This window comes from Acipenser ruthenus, chromosome 24 (assembly GCF_902713425.1).
Source record: "Acipenser ruthenus chromosome 24, fAciRut3.2 maternal haplotype, whole genome shotgun sequence".
Lineage (NCBI taxonomy): Eukaryota > Metazoa > Chordata > Actinopteri > Acipenseriformes > Acipenseridae > Acipenser > Acipenser ruthenus.
In genome coordinates this window covers 3,768,417-3,792,430 of record NC_081212.1, presented here as the reverse complement: position 1 = coordinate 3,792,430, position 24,014 = coordinate 3,768,417, and the positions used below count along the sequence as shown (strand labels likewise).

General features: G+C 43.8%; 1 protein-coding gene across 2 annotated transcripts; it reads right to left on the bottom strand.

Annotated features, from left to right (window-relative positions):
• Window positions 1-740: 740 nt before the first annotated feature.
• On the bottom strand, window positions 741-19,745 carry LOC117429851 (max-binding protein MNT-like). 2 transcript variants are annotated; one of them, XM_058998069.1, is made up of 6 exons: window positions 19,242-19,744; window positions 12,684-13,209; window positions 11,090-11,131; window positions 10,345-10,456; window positions 2,110-2,302; window positions 741-1,870 (listed from the first exon to the last, which is right to left on the bottom strand). In XM_058998069.1, exons 1-6 carry the CDS (start codon window positions 19,312-19,314, stop codon window positions 1,152-1,154), a joined length of 1,665 nt encoding a protein of 554 aa, XP_058854052.1. In that variant the 5' UTR covers window positions 19,315-19,744; the 3' UTR covers window positions 741-1,151. The 2 variants fall into 2 exon arrangements, with proteins under 2 accessions (XP_058854052.1, XP_058854053.1); XM_058998070.1 differs by lacking the exon at window positions 11,090-11,131 and having other exon boundaries at window positions 19,242-19,745.
• Window positions 19,746-24,014: the final 4,269 nt, after the last annotated feature.

Below are 24,014 nucleotides of genomic sequence, written 5' to 3'. Positions count from 1 at the left end.
ACGACCATTGCAAAACGCTGCGGTGGAATATAGCAAAATAATTCATAGTGATCTGAACCTCAACGAGAGATCCTGTAGAAAGAGGTGATTTCTGAACTCACTTCTCAACAACAATGACCAATGCAAGAATTGTTACAGACAGCAGCTACGTGGTCCGTGGAGGCTCTCCTACCTCGTAGACCACTTGGCCAAACTGATTATATAAAGTTGTAATAAAAATCCATCAGATATGCGCTGGGAGCTGGATTTGTATTTCATGCTTATTGGACCAGGATGGTAATAAGACTCCTATTGCATAGCAGTTCACCCATGCCAGGTTTTAATACAGGCTTGATTAGTTCTCTGTACACTGTGACAAGCTCTGGTGTGTCTTATTAAACCCATAGTAAAACCAGGAATGGATCAAACCGTTCTGCAATGGGAGTCTTATTTCCATCTCCGATTGTTGACACAGTGACTTGACATCAGAGTAGAGATTTGCAAAGAATTAAGATCGGGTGTCTAAAAATATTCTTTAACCTTCATTGTGACTGGATTTATTTTTTTCTGCTTTACTGTGTTTCTCTTCAGAGGGAAAGTCAATTCTCTGCACATCTCTAGCCCAAAGGCACTTGTTTGAAAGCGTTTGCAATTATATTGGGGGAGAAAGTTTAGCTACTGACCCCGCTGGCTCGCTGTACATTGATGTTAAAAGCACCACACCCTTACGTCAATTTACCTACAACACGGAACAAAACAGGTTTGTTTTTTATTATTATTATTATAATTATTATTTTTAAGAAACCGTTTTTTTTTTTTTTGTTTGTTTTTTTTTATTCATAGCGGAACAGTGCATTTCACAGACACCCCCCCCACCCCCCTCGCCCAAAGAATCCCATCTCATTAAAGGGGTTCAAAGACATTCGGGGCCTCAAGCATGATCTTACCCCATTTGTCACAATCCTCCACGAGCAACAAAAATTATAATGTTTCTTGTCTAAAATCAGGAATGTACTGAGTTTACAGTTCTTTTGTTTCATTCGTTTTTTTGTTTTTTTATTTAAATCCTAATATATATATATTTTTATTTTAGGATTGTTTTTGTATTTATTTTTAAAGTTGTCCAGAGTTACAATGAACCCAAATTTATTCTTTATTTCTTTTTTTGTCTCTCAGGCCAGCTTGAGTGTGCTCACAGGAAAGGAAGGCATGGTTACCATAGTTACTGGGTTCAGGACTGTCTGGCCTACCAGCTGTGGGTGGTGGGTTACCACCTGGGCCCCCACTGCTGCCTGCTTGCCCACCATGCTGGCTGCTTGCTGGCTTGGGGCCGTGCCATTCACCTGGGCGTGGGAGAGCGTGTGGGCAATGTGGCTCATGACTGTGGGCTGGGGGACTGCCATGGGCTGGGGGTAAATGGTGGGCAGGTGGTGGCTGAGATGGGTGACGTGGTTCAGGGTGGCAGGGTGGACCGTGATGTGGCCGATGGGCTGGGCCGCGGTGGTGAGCTGCATAGAGTTCGACGTGGAAGGGGCAATGTGGGCGATGTGTTTCGAGCCAGCCTGGATCACGTGGTTCACCGCTTGGATGACGGAGGCGTGGGAGGCTGTGGCGGCCGCGTGGGCGATGACAGTGGGTTGGACTATGTGGGTGTGGGTGGGCATCATGGCCTTCTGGGCCACCAAAGCCTGGGCCTGGAGTGGAGCAGCCACCACGGCCGAGGGCTGCTGGGGCCTGTGCTGCTGGATGGAGATGTGCGGAGGCAGGATGGAGGACGGCGGGAGAGCCTTCAGGAGCTCAGGCTGCAGGCGTGGAGGCGCTTTGGGCATGGAGCTGTGCGGCAGGGCCGGCCTCTCATCATCGATGTCCTGGTCGAAGTTGTCTTCACCCTCTGGAGGATTAAAAAACATGAACATTAACATTTGTAACATTAACACTTTTCCTTTTAGAAAAAAATGTGCAATGGGAGTTATTTTCAATCCCTGGACTAGCAGTTTGAGGCTCCACTATAAGCTCAGTCCCGAGTTTAACCAGACAAGCTACAGAGGTCACAAGTTCAGCTACGGAGCATGCAGGGAGTCTCTTCCCCCTCAAGCCCTTGTCCGGCGCTGGTAGCCCCCCGCGTCGTACCGGAGGCGGTCGAGGTGGACACCTGGTCGTCCTCAGGCTGCACGGTCTGGCGCAGCACGCGCTCGATCTCCAGCACGTCCATCCACTGGGTCAGCTCGTTCTTCAGCTCGGCCAGTCGCTGCTGCGTGGAGATCTTCTCACGGGCCAGCCGCTCCATCTCATGCTCGTACTCCTTCTCCTTCCTCTTCAGGGTCTGGAGAGAGAGAGAGAGAGAGCGAGAGAGTTAGAGATGAGATGAGAGAGAGAGAGGGAGGGGGGAGAGACAATGGTATTGTGTTCAATTACAATGATGCTGCAGTAATTCCAATTATACTAAAAAGTAACAAACAGCTCCACACATGAACAGGTTTACTCTGTTTATTCAAAACAGCCAAGTAATAATCACAGCTTGTTCAGAATACCGCCACTAGAATTCGGACTAAAAGCAGGAAAAGTGAACATGTTACCCCTGTTTTGGCCTCTCTACGCTGGCTCCCTGTGCAGTATAGAATTGATTTTAAGATTTTGCTGTTAATGGATTAGCACCTAGTTATTTGCAGGAGTTACTGACCCCGCACACTGAGATCACAGGATGCGGGGCTGCTGGTTATTCCTAGGGTTAACAAAAGCAACACAGGAGGTAGGGCTTTTTCTTGTAGCGCTCCTAAATTAAGGAATGCTCTGCCTTCGGTTGTCAGGGAAGCTGGGACCGTTACAGTAGTCAAGACTAAAAACGCACATTTATAAAATGGTTTTCTTATCTTAGTGGGTTTTAATATAACTTTAAAATTGCTGCTTTTGTATTATTGTGTATACTGTTATTTAACTGACTGTGGCAGTTGTATGTGTGACATGCTATACAAATGTATTGTGGTTTGTTCTTTTTTCTGCTATGTACTGCACAGTGCTTTGCAATAGTTTTGTATAAAAAGCGCTATATAAATGCAATAAATAAATACACAAACATACTATAGATCTTTCATTTCTTTTCGTATAAATGAGGTCACCAAAAGAATAATGAACAAATAAATGCAAACCACTTCAAAAACAGTCAGGGGATTGTAAGAAAGCAACACAATGCCATCTGGAGCAACTAACTCATGAAACACTCTCACTCTTCTGGACTGTTTTATCCCCCGTGATGTCGAGGCTCAATAATTACTGTGACACTTAGTTTGAATCAAATGTCTTTAATAATAAAGAAAAAGGACCTGATTGGGAAGCAAGCCAACTAAACACAAAGGTTTCATACAGCCAGTAAGCTTACAGCGTGGATCCGGTTTCCTGCTGCCTCACATGGGCCCCTGCTCTCTGTGCTGCCCCGCCTGTTTGTGCACTCACTCACCCCCCACGTGTCAGAGGCTGGCTCCTCCCTCTGCCAAGAAATCTCTTGCTGGCTCAGGCGCCAATTCTATGCTGTAAACAACTCCCTGCAATAATGTAGTACTACAGGCTGTCCTAGCCCTGCTCTATCAGCTATGCGTGTGTCTGCTATTCACAGTGCACACGCACACACACACACGCACGCATGCACACATAAGGCAGTTGTTAATGGAACTGTATAACCTGTGTTTTTTTTTTGTATTTAACTGATTTTAAGAGACACATAAGCGAAAAACTTCCCTGAAGCTAATAATAAAATAATAAAGAATTAACTTATAGTTTATGCATTAGCTATGAAATGTCGTTGCTGTTTGAATTGCGGTCGAGGAAGGGGAGGGCAATTCTGGATTAGTGCAGAACACCAAACCCCTGCCAATGCAAAAGTGCCGGAGCAAAAGTGTGTCACCTGACCTGGGAACAGAGCAGCCCGGAACTCCCAAGAACAGGAGCGCCAAGACGTTTAAAGAGGTCAGCAGAGGGGATAAGGATCATGCCGTCTGCCAAGAGACCACACAGGACAGAGAGGAAAGGGAGAACCAGATGAAAAGATGGAGAGACAGGAATAAACAGGCTCTACTGTAAGCTCAATCCTGCGAGTTTCACCAGACACGCTACACAGGTCGCTTACAGAAAAGCATGCAACCTGCTTGAGAATGGAGAGGGGATGTGACAGATTTTAGCTTGTTAAGAAATTCTAGTACACTAAAGGGCTGATTAGCCCAAAGGTCATTCGCCTTTACTGATATTGTTCAGAAGTTTAGTGGCAACGGGGCGTTTTCAAAGGCTTCAAGCCAACTCGTTTACTGATGACTCATCATGGCTTCCAGCCGTGCAGCGTGGGCTGCCAGATGCTTACCAATGTGTCAGGAGCAGGAATGAAGAGAAGGTCCTGCAGAGCAGCTCTTCTCTCATCTTAGAGACAACCCGATTGTGCACAAGCACTGAGATTTAGACCCACTCCCACTAAGAACCGTACTGCTTACAGTGCAACGCAAACACTGACTGTGAAGAGGGTCCCACTGCATCGCACTTTCCAGGTTTTACTCTGAGCTTTATATTACTGTGGCAATAAGACATACTGGGCCATATTTTCAATGGGTTCACTCCAGCTTTTTGAAAGAGGTAACTATTTGTTTTTTGTTTTTATTTAAATTTACAAAACTAGAATGAGTTAAATATATCAAGTCCTCCTGAGCACTCTGAATTAAGAGTGTAACGATGCCCTGATGTCATGATATGATTTAAATCACAACATGCGGGTTGCGATACGATATACGTATCCAGAGACAGCCGTGGAAGAACTCGGCACTGTCGCTCTCCCTGCTCTGTGCAGAAACACAGCCCTTCAATCTCATTTCTATTCATCAGTAAGCCGAAGAGGCGATGCTCCAGCCGTTACTCTATGAGAACGATGCGTCTGTATTATTCTCCCCAGATACACACCAAGCTGGCAGTGGCAAAAAAGTAACAAGGCTTTTGTTTCAGCAAACGAGATGCTAGTGTCCCCCAGCTGTTGCCACAGCAACAACAGAAAACCTACACGGTTTCCATGCCGACGGAATTGATTAGGCCAGGTTGCGCTGGTGTGACGTGGAGGATAGCGGGGTGGGCAGAGTGTTTTGTTTATTGTGCAGTCTTCCTCCGCAGTCAACCGATACAAGCCCCCTCAGAGCTATTTTTGGTTAGTTTATTTGGCTATTTGATTAAAAAGCTTGAGAGAACAACTGAAAAAACACACTAAAAACAACATCAGCGTTCACCCAAAGAATAGGCAAGCGGAAAGCAGAACTCTTTGCTTCAATGCAGTAGCCTTCAGTACTGATGATATAGCCTCTGTGTTCTAGCAGCACCTCGCTGTCTGTGGAACGCGTATACAGAATCTCAACAAAGCAATGCCTGGATACGGGGAGGGTAGTTTTTTTACAATCCCCAGCATGTTTTTTTTTGTTAAAAAATTCGCCTTTCCCTTTCCTAAAAGTCCCTTGCTTGGATTAGGAAGACAATCCGGGCTAATCAGGCAAGATGAAAGGAGCAGCTCTGTGAAGATGAACAGAGAGCAGCACGTGACACACAGCACATGGCAGTCCCTGAAATGAAGGCGCTGAGCACCACAGTGACTCAACACATGTGCAGCTTTACAGAGTGGAGAATTATTAAGGTCAACAGACCAGTCACTCACAGTGCGTTTGTACAAGCAGGCGTTTCAGTACTGCAGATCTGGATCCTTTTCTCTGAATCGTAGTTTAGATTGCATTATGAGAAAAGGGTCAAGATTTAACACATTTCAAAATTGATTTTAATAAAAATGCACACACACACTAACAACCAAAACTACTTCCACTTTACACTGCTATGAAAAGAGATTATTATTATTATTATTATTATTATTATTATTAAGCCCCTACCCTCACCTTCCCCCAGATTAACCCCAGTGATCAATCTCAATGCACTTTTAAAACTCACTTGTGTGTAGGAGAGCTCCCCTCTACATCAGCACACAGAGACGTCCAAAGCCTTGTTAAAGGAGATCTAACAAAAAGAACTTTCAAAAGGCTTTTTTTTTTTCTTTTACGCACCCACAATGACACTTTACTGTGTGAAAGAAAAGGAGTATTTGGCTTCCATCATCTGCTGGTGCATTTCAATGCATTTGCAGGGCCTGTTATAGTAAGTGAAGCAGCAGGAATAACGAGGTAGCAGCCTTTAAGCAAAGCGCTTTCAAAGGAATTGTCATGCATTGTAAAACTCAGCGCTACCCTGGCTTACTTGCCTCTTCTGCTTATTGTTCACACTGCGGGAGACTTCAGCCATGTGTTGTATAGAACAAAGCATTAGCAAGGTGGTACTTCTGTATAAAAAAATAATAATAAAAAAAAAGTATATTTTTATGCTTGCGTGTTTAGAGAGAGCACCAATGCCCTCAAAAATGGGTATTAATGAAAATATACTTCTATCTGGGCTATCTGAATTACTCACTGAGCTTTCAAGAGATTAGTCATTTGGTTATTATTATTAGAGCACATTGAAAAATGTAACCTCCCGTTTTTAATTACAAAACCCAGCACCGTCCCAGAGGGGAGGAGCTGCACTGTTTAGCCTCTTTCACAAGAGCCAAGAAAGCCTCTCGCTCTTTTCCAGTAAGCTGCAAGAGGCGGGGGTGGTCAACACGCAATATCCTTTTCACTGCCACTTTCAAAATGACCCCTGATTTAAAATCCGTTTCAGCTATTGTGAGGGTGACCCACTACATAAGAGCAAGTGGATGTGTGTGTTAACACCCTAACCTTACCATGCAGAAAGAGAGCATTGAAACAGACCTTTCACAGAGCTGTGCAGATCCACTTTTAGCAGCTGGAACACCTCCAACAGAACTGCAACACCATGGTTGAATGCAGCTAAGATTGAAATTTCAGAGAATTGCTACTACTTGGAACTAATCAGTAGTTGGTTATAAAAAACAGCAGATAAAATAAAACTAAGAATAGAAATGGTTTTCACGGCTTCAAAAAGCAGGCTACTACAAAAACACATTTCCATTACGTGATGGAAAGAATATTTAAAAAAGGGGTTAAACGAGAATGTAGTGCCTATATCTGTCCACTAATGTACACTGGCAGCATAGTGCAATTTAAACTTGAAATCCCCAAAGCTGTAACATTTTGTACATATATTTCTGTTTTGTAAATCATCGTTCTGTTTACAGAGAAGGGGAGGAAACAGCTCCTCCATTGCCGCAGCGACCAACAGCTAGTCGAAAGCCAGCTGGAGCCGGGTGTCACGTGTCTGTCGAGGCAGGGTCTCGCACACGGGGTGACGTCACGCGGTTCGGGTTAGCCATGTGCTCGGCGCGGTCACGTGGAAAAGGCCCGAGTTGAGAAAGCAACGCTAATATTTTAATGTGTGAAACTAATGAAAAACAATATAAAAAAGGACAAGATATTTTTAAAAAAAAAATGGTATTTTTTTTTTTTTTTTGCGATACAAGTCTAATTCTAAAGAATATAATAAAAATAGAAGCCGGAGATTCACTCAGCAGGAACCGTATTGTGCACACAAACCAATTTAAAAAATAAAATAAAATCTGATACGGGGACAAAAACGAAAGAAAAATACAGGCTGAAGCTCGAATAACAGCACACAATATAAAATCGAAATACAGTAACTGTACCCAAAATGGGCAACAACAAAAGCAAAAACCGAGTCTTTCTTTAATTCTGTAGTTTATCAGAGCAGTCTACTCGTGAGTCTGCGTGCAAGCCAAGGACGGCGGTTTCAAATGTTATCTACGGCTTGAAGTTAATACAAGACTAGAGACAATGGGCACAGGAATTTCAGCATCTCAGCAACCCAAAACACATAGAAAGGCAGAATTTACAGCTTTAATATTTGGCATCTGCAGTATGTATTTTAATTACTCGGTCGGTGAATGAAATGCATGAAGTCAGCACGCATGCATCGGGGACTAACATCCATCACTATTATTTCACGGATGTTTGCTTGTGTACAGTGTATGTTTCTATTGCGAATCAACGCCTGGCGTATTATTTATTAATACGTTTATTAATATGTTTATTTATTAATACGATTATTTCCCCTTTTTTATTGTTAATTTTGATACAGGCTAACACATCCCGCTGAGATTTTGCACGCACACACACACTCTCATCGATTTCCTGTCTGTCTGTATGCCCGAGTTTGATTTGTAACCAGTATGCCGGTGGGAGCCGTGCTGCGGTTTGGAGTTCCTAATGCTTTCTTCAGGTTACTCAGACCACGAGCAGTCCAGACAGAAATCCTTCAGTCACAAACAAAAAGGAACAGATGTACGTGCAATCTAGTGACCCTCCTCGCTGTCTAGCACCTTAACAATAATATTAAACATACTACATGCTGATGAATACAGTATTCATTTTTAATGTGAGTATTTGTGTGCATGATTTCCTTTGCAACCCCCAAGAAGATTTCAGCAAACCCCTGGAAATGGTGTCCACCCAGGATTCCATTTCCTGTAATTATTATTCCAAATCTAACAGTTCCAGTAGGAGTATGGATGCGTACAAATTCACAGTTTTAAAAGAAAATCGGTTCCACAGCAAAACCAACAACACTTCATGGATAAACTGAAGGTCTGATTTATCTTTTTGACTAATCATTTAAAATAAACACAGACGGCTGAAGGCAGAAGCTGCCTAAGGTCTGTGGCTAAATAAAGTTAGTAATCCTCAATAATGTACTGTTATAAATAGCTGAATACGTGAACGACTATTCCAGTAACACTAGTGTGTCTCCCAGACGCACCCGGACACATCCCAGCTCCCAGCTATCCAGACCTCTCATCTCTACAACTCAAACCGTCCAAGACAATTAGTAGCTCTTCCAATTTACTCTAGCATCCTTTCACCTTGATTTCCGGTCATGATTTAAATTCACCCTAGCCCTAATCAGCCAGCTTAGGCACAGGCAGAGGCAGGCACTGCTGCTCAGCACCCAGGACAGTCTGGCAGGCGAGCGAGGCACGCTAACACAGCACCGTTAAATCAGAAAGGAGGGAGGGGCTGAGAGCAAGCGATGGCAGCTTAGCTCACAACCCCCACCATGCCCTACTTTCTAGGTCCAGCAGGATAATCAACCACTTCATCTTATGAAAGCGGATTCCCTCCCCCCCTCCCCCTTTTACTAATGCCACCAGACAATCTGTTTGATGGTGCTTTTTCTCTGCACTTACAGAATGTATAATCAGGGCTGGCAGTATTTGAAGACACCTATTTCCCCTTCCTGTTTTTATGCCATGACTTTAATTCGTTTTATCTCGTCTAAATCAAACAAACAAACTCAGGTTTCGTTTTTTTTCTTCTTCTTCTGTATTCATCTCTGTTCTCGTTTTGCTTTTCTTATAGCTCAGTCTTCAATTCCAAGGCTTTTAGCTGTCTGTACAGTGTGTGCTTTTCATTAACAGTGTCCCAGAAATGGACAACAAGCAGCAGGCAGGGAAGCCAACTGGTAGATTTTAAACACCCCCCCCTCGTCCTCGCCATGTTAATATTAACTAAATGCCTTTCCACACATAGAAGGCTGGCCTGCTTTTGAGTATTTTGATTCAGGACTATCTCATTACGTTGGAACACTGCCCATGCATTCTTTTCCAATACACACAAATACACCAATATAAATATATTTCAACAGTTTCAACTACCACTGTCTTGTAGCCAATCGCTTACTGTTCTGTAGGTCAAACTGCAATCACAGGGACAGAAATAAGACTCTCAGTGCAGCGCAGTTTGATCCATTCCTGGTTTTACTTACTAGGAGTTTTATAAGACATACCCGAGCTTGTCAAGTGATCAAGCTCATAGTAAAACCTGGAATGGGTGAAACTGCTATGCAATAGGAGTCTGATTCCCATCCCTGAATCAGAGCCCAGAGAGGTACCAGGAAGCAGACCTGGACTCAATTAGAATTAGAATTACTGCAGAATTCCAATTCCAATGCGATTTTGTTGAATTACAATTAGTTACAGCAATTACAAATATATTTACAATTATACTTAAAAGCTAAATAAAGCTACACACATTAACATGTTCACTCTATGTATTCTAAATAACCAAGCAATGAATCACAGGTACAAATACAGAAACACACTGTACAAACAAACACATGGGGTCAACTAAGAGGTTGAAAACACAAGAATAATGATAGAATCACAAATTAATGCAGGACTGAAGTGATCCACGATATGGTAGAATTGCAATTCTAATTACACAGCTGAGCCCGGGTTCAGCTAAGATTACAATGGCATTGGAATTGCAATTTACTGCGAATGCAGCAGGTTTGTAGCCATGGCTTCTCAGCGCAGTGGAAGAGGCGAGCACCTACCTGGATATATCTCAAGGCACTCCGCAGCACACTGAGGTTAGACGTCTTCTTGTCATCCACGTTTGGGATGTTCCTCTTCAGAGTCTCGAAACATTCCTTCAAGTGCGCTCGCCTGGGTGGGGGGAAGAGGGGAGGGGGGACACAACAGAACCTGCCATTAACTCAACAAACCAAGCCTGGACCAGCACACCTTTCAACATAACGATGTTCTGTTGTTGAGCCGTTAACCAAATGAGCAATCGCCAAAACCAAAGCTCCCCAAAACATGTCACACGGGTAACTGCTGTGTTCAGGGCTGCTTTAAGGTACCTTGCCTTTTCAGCCAGCGCTTATTTGAAAACCGCACCGCCACACAAACAGGCCCAGACACTTTATCGTAACAAGGTTTGTAAAAATATTTAACAAAATAAAGGCCTGGAGAACTACAAACTACTTTCCCCACTGCTCAATGCTGCCATGCATAGATGCAATCACGTTCAGCTTGTCACTCCTACAGCGTACCATCAACCGTAAGGCAACTACCTTTTTATAATTATGAGACAGTCATGGGCCAGACGTTGAAGACCTCTCGGACGCACATGCATCGAGAATGCTTTGCTGTTCGCTAAGATCTCATTGAACCTGCGTGCAGAGGGACTGCGTTCTCATGGGCAGTGGAAACGCAGCTCGAGAGACCAGGTGAAGAGATTTTCAGGAAGAGACTGTAAGTATTACAGAGTTCTAGCAGGGAGAGAGATGCACCCACCTGTTTTTTTCAAGCTTGTTGTGTACTTCTCTTGTCCCTGCCCTGAAAACACAGATCAAAAAGAGATATTTATTTTATAGGACTTTTTTGAAATGCCTTTACTACCTACATCCTGATGACAGTGTCGCCAGACGGACCTCAGAAAGTCACTAGATGTCGCTAGGTAGACTTCGCAAACTTGTATTATACCTAATAAACTGAAACAGGATCTCTAATGCGTACGATCTGGATCTGGCTCTACCTCCTAACCCCACTGTCCTTCTTTGGGGTGTAGATGGCTCTTGAGCACTGGTACATGGCTCAGGCTGTGGGCTGCTGGTAGATGGCTTTGTTGCTTTTAAAAGAGTAGCCTGCGGTTGTGCGAATCAATTTTATAACAGTGTCATGCAGGTTGTAAGTGTAGCACTCAGCTCAGTTCTCACACTCAGTATAGCATTCATGCCTGGTTTCCACTGCCTCTCCCCAGGTATAGCTGCGCTGGCCGGTCTGGGCAAGGTGTAGCTGGAGGGTGTTTCCACGGACGCTCAGCTATACCTCAGCTACACTTCAGACTGTATCCAACGAGGCCTGACTGTGTGCAGAAGTAAAAAGTGCTGAAGAGACAAACTGTTTTAACCACGACGGCTCATCAAATCGCCTGGCCAATCGGTGTTGAGATCAAATTAAAAATGAATACAAGATTAAAGAGAACAGCAACAGAAGTGGAAACACACAAATATTACGAAACGTGACCTTAAACTGCCCGCGCTATGACCTTTACATGGCGCTGCTTCCTAGGTCAGCTGACACAATGACACTGGAACGCAGACAGCCACTCCACCACGCCCAGATCGTCCGGCTCAGCCATGCCTTGGGAAAGGCAGTGGCGACGACGCAGCAGTGTGCCGATACCCACATGGTTACGTAGCCTCAACTTGACAATACTCATCAGACTAAAAGTCGTTTGATTTGTCGCTGGTCACTTTGACAACATTTAGTCGCAAGGGAACCCCGAAAAGTCGCTAACACTGCCTGATGATTGTGAAGAACAGAAACACAAGGAGAGGCTCCTCAACTCCCCCTAGCCTAGTTCAAGAGCAGGGGATTAGTGAGCTGGTCCCGTGTGCCGCCGGGGATTGAGGTCCATACCCCTAACCATTTAACATAACGAAACTGCATTCTGAATCACTTTCGAGGGATTCCTAACAAGACAACATCAAGTGACATCACAGCAAGCCAATTAAAACGTCCCGACAGACACACAGCACACAAAGCAATTCATTTAAAAACTCTCCAGAGCACAGCATGACGAAGAGTCACAAGACTCAAGCCAGCACACCCTTGACAACGCGTAGACCGTGCCGGGTGTGCACATCCAACATTGTTAAAACGATTTTCAATGTATTTATTTATTTAAAAAAAACATGTGGACTGTTTATATAAAAAAAAAAACTATGCAACACAAACAATTTTTGAAGAGAATATTGTCAAACAAGACACTGGATTTGATGAAAAGGGAATGGGAATTGATTTTAAACTGGAATTGAGAGACAGGACTAGACCCCGACCCTGGCTGGGTGTTTCCGGGGGGAGGTATTCCACTCCTGAAACTCACCCTCCAGGCCGTCTCTTCTGCTCCAGGTGTCTGGCCTCCTCAAGGCTGCTCAGTTTGCCCCCGGCATTGGACTGCAGCTGATGCGAAGCCTGCATCTGGGTTGGGACTGGCTGATGGATTAGGTGGTGCGGAGAGGCTGTGATGATGGGACTCTGGTAGGTCTGTACCAGCTGATGCTGCTGCTGCTGCTGCTTGGGGCTGCAGGAGTGGGGAGGCGTGACTGGCTCGACCTTCACCGTGGGGCCCAGCGGGAGGCGCTGTGGAGACTCTATCCCTGAGGAGGAGAGAGTGACGACGGAGGACAGGGCCAGGGCAGTGGGGCTGGTTACCACAGGAATGAGTGCCACCTGGACAGGAGGGGGCGGGGGAGGGGGCGGGACTGGGGTGGGCCGATGCTCTGGACACGCCTCCTCGCCGCGGGTCACATGATTCACCCGCGTCTGCGCAGGAAGTGCGACCACCACGGGCTTCCGGTCCTCTTGCTCCTCCCAATCCAGCCGCAACTTCTCACGCATCTCACCCTCATCTGCGGAGGAAAGGGAAACAAAGATCTATTATAATAACAAACAGGGCAAACCATGGTAAACGCCTAGTATAACAACGTAAAAGACGTGTTACAACTGCAAAAAAACAGATTATTTCTCTGACCCTAAAAATCTCCAATTTGAGCCCCGTAGTTAATGAATAATATCCATTTAACCCGGAGGGGAGTGGCCCTTGAGACCAAAGCTGCTCAACCATAACTACAAGTGAATACAGCAGATCAAACCAGTTCAAAACAGCTGACAGGAGCGAGATTATTAATTATAATTAAAGGCTCTAATGTAGAAATAAAAAATAAAAAAACCACATGGAAACTGATGTAAACATATTATGTCAGGGAAATTGGGTAACAAAGGGTTAGCTGTCCTCACGTTGAGAGCACAGTCTGGGGTACCGTTAGCCGTTAAAATAAAAAACGCTGAGTCAAGGCAAGGGATACGTGCATTAGAAGCTCTTTGAAATACACAGATTACTGTTGATTTACCATTCGAAATGAAACAAGTGAAGAAACTGCTGCTTGGGTTGGTGTGGCTTGCTACTTCTCTTAAGACTGTGGAGAACAGCAATCCACACAAATCCATGCAGCTGTTTCTTCACTTGGAATGGTAAATTAGCCTGGTCAACATCAATGACCCTCATCTGAGGACAGCTTGATCCAAATAATGGGTTTGTGAAGCTCTAATATATAGACAAAGTAACTCATAGAGCACATAACGGAAGGTAAATGAGCAAACAGCCAGGTAACAGTATTGATGGGACTCAAGGTGGAGGAAAGGGGGCTGCTGCCTTCACCATGTAATTCCAACATCCTGAGGCTCCAATCACCAGTCAGGGCTGAAGGCTTCCTGCCACAAGAAAAGGGCAGGCCACTGGGTTGCCATGGAAACAAGGATGTTGATGCAAGAGCCCTGACAACAGCTGTGATGCATCCTGGATGGCTTGTCGTGTTGGGCAATTTCAACTGGACACTTTTAAAATCAGTATATTTATACTGGAGAGAGTAAGAGAAACAGGATGATAGAAAGGAGATTTAGATTACCACTGATACTGCACCGACTTACAGACAGAGAAGAGCATAGACTCTCCAAATACAATGCCAACATGCAGCCAGACAAGACAGGCCGGCAGAAAGCATTTCTATTATAAAAAGAGTCCACTGTTAAACTCAGGGCAACTACACTAGGATTTAATGTGACTGGAAGTTGCCGTGTATTTTGAATAGCAGGCAGTGTTTTAGCACTAGAGAAAAGACAAACAGTACAGCCCCATTCCCACAAACACACAAACACATGCGTTCTGTTTAAAGAACCACAGACGAATTCCTGACTCAAAACCAGAGGAAGCAGGGCTGTAATCAGAGGAATGTACAAACTGACCGTCAGTGAGCCATGCTGATATTTGGTGCTTCCTGGTCTCACAGTACAAACAGGTTGTTAATATGTTGCTCTGTTCACCAGCTTGATACAAACATCTATTGCAAACCACCAGCGACCTATTGCAAGGGAGTCTGTGCTACTATTTTGTTCATTAATAATGAACCTGTCCAAATATTGCACAGTGGAACACATCGTAGCCCGAAGGGTAATCTACAGTCAGGGTAGTATGGTCTGAAAATAAAATGCAATCTCACAACCGTAACTATGAACAGGGGTTCAAGGCTTCATGGCGTATCGATGAATCGTGATACTGTCTTTACATGATATATCGCATCACAATAGAAGCATGGAATTAAATATGAAGTAATGCATGGATTTAACAGGTTTATCTGGCTCCTTGGTGCATATTTATCAAACTCATTTGCATGGGTTGGAAATCGCTGTGCACATTTTATTTTAAAAGTAGTCTGTGGGTTAATCACATACACATTATGAATGTTTAAACACTTTGCAGTGTCAGTGTTTAAACCATATCTACACACACACGCACACACACACACACACACACACACACACACACGCACTCTTTATATTACATTCTGATAGTGACAGCCCTGGTTAGTATTTTATAAGCAAATAAACCCTAAATAAGCAAATGCGATGTTATAACGTTTCAGTAAACTACAAAGTAAAAAAAACACACACACACGAAAGTATATATTCAAATGATTATATTTATGGTTGTAATTAAAGTTGCTAGTGGAGATATAACTATATACATATTGAACACATTTTCGGATAGTATGATGTTTTTAGAATAGTGGCTCTTAAATGTTCATTTAACAACAACAAAAAAGGAACCTATTCTGTTTTTTTTGTTTTTGTTATAAGTAACTTTGCCCAAAATTACATAGTTTAAAAAAAAAAAAAGAATTAAATTAAATTAAAAGCTACGATCACCCACTGTACAGCGCAAAAGCGAAAGCGAGTTGTGCTTACAATTGAAAAAAAAGAAATACTTTCACTTCTGGAAAAGGTCATTTTAACAGGGATAAAATAGCACAATATTTTGGAATTGTAAAGAGCATTGTGACTGATATTAAAAAACCTGCCTCAGAGATTTAAAAGTTTGTGGTCTTTGATAGCAGCGGTGGGATTTTTGAGATCTACTGTTGCTCCAGACGAGTACTTGAGAATTACAGTTTCCAAGTACTAGAATCAAACCCCACTCTCCTCTACATACTGTACTAGTGTACATAAACCTCCCAAACATTCACACAAGTCCTATTTTAAATGCCAAATTAACACACAATCAAATAATATATTAAGTAATTCATATAATGTGTGCCTTCTTGTGCAGTTAATTGTATATGGTCAACTTTACATTAAATTGTAAAAAGAGATTCCTGGCCTACCTGTTTGAACCCGTGTCCTTTACTTTAGTGCAGTAGTTCCAACATACAAATAAACTGTACTGAACATAAACGGCCGTTCAAGCCAAAAACTTACAGAACAATTTCAAGTGAAAAAAGCCTTGTTTGGCATAATTATTTACATACCACGGTTTTCTCGTCCGGTTCCTGAAAATACTTCCAAACGTGGCTTCCTTTGATTAGAGATGCCATTTTAAATATAGAACAAACTCACAAAAAACACTTGTCATTAACGTTATTACACCGCTGTGGAACGGATCCCATGCCACGCCTCCTACAGGCATGAACACACACAGAGCACCAATGAAGCGCCAGATCCACCGAGAATAAAACCCGCCCCAGTGTCAATCTTTCTGTTGCACCAATTAGAAACGCTACTTGGAGGCAATTGCCAAACCCCTTCGTTTTTATAATATCCTTACTGTGGCACTACAGCAGTCTCATACGCAACAGACTACTGATGATAAATTACTAAAATTAATGCATAAAAAATTATGCGTTTGTCACGTGACCGGTTACACGTCTAGCATATTATTAAACGTTTAACCACTTCTTTAGAGTTTATACGTTTAAACGTTTCAAATTCCCATCCCTAATGCACAGCTGTAAATACAAAACTAGAGCCAAGATCAGCATCACGAAAAAGCAGATCAAAACGAGCGCGGGGACAGACACACAGCTGGACGGACAGACAGACAGGCTCTTTCATAACTCCCCAGACTGTGGTCCTCTCAATTGCTTGACTGCAGAACCTGTTCAAATACAACACGCGGGTCGTTCAATAGGAATTCTGTGAAGATCAGGACTGGGAAGCAGCACTGGGAGACATGACAAGGCTGGAATCTCACAGTGTGGGCTGTGCCTCTCCACACATCAAGCAGCAGCACGGCACCCACAATGGAAAATCCCCCCTTCTCTGAGCAGCAGTATGAACTAACCGGCCAAGTTTGTCTCCGGCTATATTTAGTCAGTGACGGGGAACATGCAATCGCACAGCTACGCTACTACGGCTCCCAGAAAGGTAACTTCTGCTTTGCAAGCTGGCAGAATACCATTAGGGAAGTGAAGGCAAAATACAAAGAAAAATCACATGCACTTCGTCTCACTGTCGATTCCTGTAAATGACACAGTGCCAACATTCGCATAAGCCATACAAACAAAATCTTCATGCAAAACTATACCAGTTGTGAAACTGTAATGATTACACCATGGACTGTAAATCGGGGGCCAAAGGTCTGAAATTATACAGGAGCCAAGGGTTAATCAGAATTCGAAACAAGGCTCGAGGGCTCTGCTAAAACTGGTTCAACAACGGACCTTTCCAGATACAATGACTTCAACTGGCCAGCCACAGCCTTCAGCTTGTGGTATTCAGTTGCTCAGTCCCAAACACAATTAAACTGCTTTACAGCAACAGTACCTGGGGTTCCAAACGCATTGCTTATCCATTGCCTAACCTGTCAAATCCAGTCACAAGCCTTTTAATCTTCCCATTGTGGGTAATTATCAATAAAAGTATAGTCTTTTAACCCCAGCTCCGTGCTGCTTTATTATAATAAATAAAAAATTGTACAATAAATATCAAGGTATTAGCAGTAATATAGACTTTAAAAGGGAAATACCAATTACGTCACCCTTGTGGTATTTAAAAAAATATTATCTTGTTCTCGTATAGGCTTGTCTGTTGGCTTAACACTGACGACACCTCGTGATTTTTTTTTTTTTTTTTTTCCCTCTGGTGAATGAAGAAGGGGGTGGTTCTGTTCGCATAGTTTAAATACACGCGATTGTATAACGCCTACGCCGAGGGAGGGAGGAATCGAGCGAGCCAGAGAGAACCATGCCCTGTTTCCCTTCCCCGCTGTGACCTGCGCCAGAGCTGAAGAAAAAAACACACAAAAAAAAACCTTCAGTGTCTGGAAGGATTGCCAGCCGCGCACGTGGTCGAGCGGGGCGGGGTCCCGACACGCGGTCCCTGAGGGGAGGCGTGTCCTTATCCGACACGTCACCAACCTAGCGTGACAAAATCTTCGGAACCTTGCAGCACTAAAATGTGCGCGGCGGGGAGGGTGAGGCGCAAGATAACGCACTCTTGGCGTGCAACCAGGCGGAAGATATTACTCTTTGAAACGCTTTTTTACTTTCAGCAATGGTCGCCCTTTCCTCACTGTAGTCGTGCTGTTTTAATTAGATATGCAAAGCGCTGTAGAATTCGACTGGGGATAGTAAAAATATAAAAGGGAAGTAGGCGGGCCCCGAATGTCATATGACACCAAACTATGTCAGGTCATTTTATGTGGGAGTGGAAGAAAAAGGCTCGGCATTGCTCTCGTAGTTTGCCACCGCCCTTTTAAAACGAAATAAAAGCTGTTTTTTTCTTAATTTATAATTTAATCATTTATCCAACAAGGTATAAAATGGCAATATTTTTAGACGGAGCAACTTTAGTTGGGGTCAAAATATTAATCGCAGAAAAGGGAAATGCGTACTGCAGTGTCGAGAGCTTTGCTACGTTTCGTGAAATACTAGGACCACAGCTTAATAAAGGAGCAACGCTCAGATACAGTACATTCTTCACATATAAACCCACAAAACCTGTTCATTTTATTTACAGGTTTTCACAAAATCTCCACACCCATAAAAGGAGAACAAATAATTGAGATTATATATAATACTTAAATACTGCAGTCTGGTTTCCGATACGGATGCGTCTTATTGCATACTAAAGTGGTGCAAGACCTCGAACAATGGGACTGCACAGAGAATACATGCATGAGAAAATTAACTACACTGAGCATCGCAGTTTATTCTACTACAATAAAACACAACCAAGCAAATTACGACACGCTCTCAATGCATGTCAATTTAAAAAAAATACTCCAAATCGAACCATCCTTCATCTCTGCAGATCTCGTGCATATTACATTACATCCGTGCAACGGAATCCCACACGTCAGCCAAAAAAAAAAAAAAAAAGGAGGTGGTGTTCTGTAACCCCCAAAATATGAAACCATTCAAAGAATTATGAAACACTATATCATGCTTTTATTTTTGAATTATTTTCTGTTTAATAAAAACGGATCGCTAAAGACGTTATAATATAAACCGGGTTCTATTGGACAGCGAAACCAGACCCCGACAAAGACAGAGGCGTGCCGCTGTTTCTTTAAAGGTTTAAGTCCATTTACCCTGCTGCCCCCTCTTACCACGTGTTTTCTGTTGTTGCTGTGCTTCCCATTCCAGAAACCTGGCTGCTTCTAAAAGCGTCTCGATGCTCATCTCTCGCCTGCTTTCGGGGTCGGCTTGCTTTCAAGTGGAGTCTTGCAGATCTGCGCTTTTTCCTTTACTCTCGGGCTCCTCGGATTTCACTCAACGGCAAACGCAATCCGGATCCCCCCTCGTAAGAACCGCTCCAGCCAAGGCGAGGGGTTGCAACAAGATGGCGATGCGAGTAACAGAAAATACAACAAGATGAAAAGCACCCCCATCCAGCCCGCCCACCGCGCAGCGTCCCTCCCCCCGATACGACAAACCCGGGACAAAAGCAGCGCCGGAGTTCTCTGGAATACTGGACGGGGGGGTTGGAAGGCAATTACACTGGTTCTACGTCATCAAAATAACGCCAGGAAGACACGTGACAACATATGTGTAATTAAAATGTGTGCATCAAAAACAAAATAGCCCAAACTGCATTAAATGCCATTCCAAGTCTTTTTTTTTTTTCAAATCTCAAGGCTGAATTCCAGGTCTTTGCTACGTGACGCGAAACCGAAGCCGTGTTTTGCAGACATCCCTCCCCTGCAGTATATTTGCATTTGATTAAAATATGTCGCTCCCTGCAGCCAATCAGCGTGCAGAACAACAAGGCATGGTGCCTGTCCACATGGGCACCCTGCTTCTCCTGCAAACGGCTCATTTGCATTTAAAGCGCAGCTCGGGGCTCGCAATTGTAAAGTAGATTCATGAACGTGAATCACCCGCGTTAAACGGCCTGAGGCATATCTAAAATGTGGGTGATTCCTGCACAGAACACAAGGGTGGAGGTTGTAGTGGTGGTGGCAGGTAGAACCCGTATTAAACCCGGATCCGACTACTAGCCCAAATGCAGCAATTTCCACTGAGAACCGGCAAACTCTGCTGGGGTCGACTAGCTGCATTGCAACGATAGCAATGCAATGATGGGTTAGCCTGCACAGCAAGATCATGCGGTCTAATTTTGCATTGTCATACAAGTGTTTCCTCTCGCTGTACTCACAGACACGAACTCCCATTACAAATGTGTTGCTTTGCATTGTACACACCTTTGCTATACATTACAGTGTTGCAATGTTGCTGACAACAGGCAGCTCCAACATTGTTTTTTTGTGTCGGGGGAAGCCTGTGGTTTTTAATATCTGATGCTATACTGCTGGCGTTTCGTTTGTTGTAAATTTTTAAAAAGGCGGAAGAATACTACAGGCGTATAGTTGCAGAATGCGGGGTGCGGTGAGCAGCCACTTGAAGATGGGATCGCCTTTACGGTTTACAATAAATCACAAACAACGTCGAGACGGGCGGATCCACAGTCACGGCCGCTCATGTTCACTTTCCACGCAGATTCTCTTTTTGTTTCATACCGGAGATAGTTGCCGCAGAACTGTCACCTCTCCCGTTTTCACCGGGACTTTCCCGTATTTTGAACCCTTCTCCCGGGACAGATTTCCTCCCTTATTTTGCTTTAAACTCTACTGTTAACCCCCCTTATGTCAGCAAACCTTTAATGTCTGCAAAAGTCATGACCAGTGTGTGGTTACTGCAATATTCTACGTAGGGGTTTAGGACCCAGGGGAGCCTATGGCAGGCATGCATTCAGTGCGCGAGGCAAGTTCACATACTTAGCCACACACCTGCACTTGTTTTTTCGCACACAAAAACACACACACAAAGGTTTTCGGCTTTGAGATTGCGCAGTGAAAGAATACTAAAGGTCAGTTTTAAGACCCGGTATCGAGGTAAGTAAATACTACAGATTTGCAGCGTAATCGTGACTATTTCTTCCTGTGTTTCTGCAGGAGAGAACTGAAACCACTCTTGGTATAATTGCACCACTCTCTCGCTCCAGCTGAAACACTTCAAAAGCTCGCTCGCTCGCTCGCTCCCTCCACTTATCCAAGCCCTGGATTTCAATGTATCGCTGTGGATGCTCGGCATAACACACACTTCGAAACAGGTAATAAGTGCACTGCAGACAGCTGTCAACATATTATCTTTCAATAGAGTTGTTTCAATCTAGCCCTTTATTTCATTCTTGAAATTGGATTCCATAGATCTGTTTGATCTATTGACTATCTTTGAGGAAATTGGCCAGAAGGACAGTCCCCTTTTGTGAACTCTGTCTCGATCAGAAACCAGACCCTGATGGCTGTCAGGCCTGCTCCTGCCACCACATGCAGCAGCAGGAGGTTATAGCTGTCATGTGTAACTCAGGGAAAGCCAGAAAGGGCATCTCTTACATTTGAGTGGAAACCCTTTTCAAGCTGAGATTGTACCAGGACCATACCCCTTTAAAATGTAAAAGATAAACCCAGACAGCTATTGGCTCCTTGAATGCTGATGAAATATCCTGGTGGAGACTCCTGCTTGGGCTGCTGTGATGCACTGGCAGGCTTTATTAATAGGCGAGTCACATGACGGTTTCCATAGTAACACATGGAGTCGGTGTTCCACAGGGCATGTGGGTATAAACTGCCTGCGAGAGAGATAGAGCTCACATATCTCCCTAGCAACCAGCTGTGATAGGATAGGACAAGTGGACTAGCCTGTGTAAACTGATTAACATGTCTCCAGCCTCTGCACAAGTAATAATACATTTAAATAAAAAATAATAAAACAAACTGTTCATAGAACAACGGCGTAACTCAATACAGTACGTACCACGAGGCCAGCTGGAGCAGCAGCCTATCAAATCTGGCTGAGAATGTCTTCAGACTAAAAGGCTGAGCGTTGTTTAAATATTTATTCAGGGCTGCCTCAGGTCGTACATCAGTCTCCCACACCCTGTGACCAGGAGAGGGTCTGGCAGGGCTGCATTAACCCAGCAGAGTGCCGGGGGCTCACATTCAGAGCTCATTCAAATAGATTCCTCTATCCTTCTCTTTGTTGAAAGGCGCATCGCCTTATACAGTTTCCAAGAAATTGTTGCTATCTTCCCTGCCTTTCCCCCTCCCGTCTGGTTCGCTAATTTAATAAACTGCATTTCACTGTGCAGTCTCCCTGTAGCGCTGTCTGTCAACATCCGAGTGCGCAGTTCATGAAAATGGAAGAGAGCAGTAATGTGACTGATAGAACAGTGCATGCCCACGGGCACTCAGAGACAATAGGAAAGTTCAAACAGGGAGTGCACACCCACTCACATGCACAGCCTCTCAGCAGTTTAGGTTTGGATTCAAGAAGCTAAAACTTGTTTTACGTGAACTGCTGAGATCCATGTAGTCGATTAGAACGGATCTCACTAATATCTATGACCTGTATCTGCTGCATGCTGTACCACAGTGCCACCTAATGGTGACTTTTGTTTGTGTTGTTCATACTCTTCATTACTCGCTCATCTCCGCTTTATGACCATGAGAAAGGGCACTCAGGAGTTATTGCATGCCAAAATAAGTGTTAGGAAGAGAAAGCAGCTGACAAATGAGACAGCAGAAGACGCTATAATGATAATGTTATGCATGTGTGGGTATACACAAAGGGTTAGATACACCAAGCTTGTGCTGCAATTCATTTTTCCTTTAGGAACATGCATCTAATACAGTATGCCTGTAGTAGTTTGGTTTTCTGCAGGAGAAAAAGCTGTGTAAATCTTAAGTGTGATATCAGAACACTGCGTTTCTGTCATGTTAACCTCCCATCTTTCTATAATACAACTCCTGACTAAGTGGTGCAGCTGGATCCAGTTTAGATTCCAGTGCAAGACGTATCTGTCCTCCTCCCACCCAATGCTAATGAAGGACTCTGGCACAGAGTGGCGCTTCTCTGTTCTAAGAAGCATGGGATTGTAATCAGCGGTGAGGGTGTTCTACTGACACCGCACAGAAAGGAGCGCTGTGAGAACTATTTATTTTGGCTCGGAGCCTCGGAAAGCTCCAGTAAAATACTCACTCACACACCCACACTCGACACGGCACATGTAGCGAATAAAATCTCCCCAGCACTGCCTCGGAAAAGAAGAACCAATATTAAAACAAACAACAGTCAGGTTTAATAATCACAAACTGATCGGACAGGAATATCCAATGAAGTTCGTTGATGGTTAGGATTTGACTAAAGATCACATGCCGCTTGTTCAGATTAACCACTGTAATAGAAGGAATGCAGTAAGATAAAAATTTACATCACATATCGTTTAACAAAGAAAGCTGGGACTTTTAAAATCGCCCAAATATGCAAGAGAAAATAAAAGCAAGTGGGAACTACTGTTTGTAACTGTATTCAGGAATAACACTGGCAGTGTTAAACTGTATTGGAGGAGTGCTGTAAAGACAAACAGCAGATGTGTAGTGCAGTTAGACAGCAGTTTAATAGCACTAGAATATTCAGGACCCCTACAGTACACTGTTCGATGGTGGTATTCAATCTCCATTTCAAGATGCACAGTATGTGTTTTGTTTTTTGTTTTTTGCAATTCAAGGCTTCTAGAATTTGAAGACAAGTGTTTGCTGAAGCAGTGGCAAGTTTGGGGCGTGTCTTCCCAGGACTGACTCAATTCTGCCATAATGTAGGTGTTACAGGTTCTTATTGATTGATTCTACCCCAGAATGTTGTAAAATTCCAGTCTGTCTGCTAGCAGCTCCGCCCAATCATATACTGCCGGAAATACGCAGAGGACTGTGGCTTTCAGTGCTGTCAACGTAGCACCTTTATGAGGATGAAGTTAATTAGTCTCAATCTCATGTTTAATGGTTTACTTTTGGACCCTTGGTACAGTTTATATGGCCTGGGAG

Excerpts from the sequence above, each read along its gene's own strand:
- LOC117429851 (XM_058998069.1), bottom strand. The coding sequence starts at position 19,314 with ATGAGCATCGAGACGCTTTTAGAAGCAGCCAGGTTTCTGGAATGGGAA. Across the intron at positions 2,303-10,344 it reads GTGCCTTGAGATATATCCAG|ACCCTGAAGAGGAAGGAGAA; the intron begins GTAGGTGCTCGC and ends CTCTCTCTCCAG. Across the intron at positions 1,871-2,109 it reads GTCCACCTCGACCGCCTCCG|AGGGTGAAGACAACTTCGAC; the intron begins GTACGACGCGGG and ends TTAATCCTCCAG.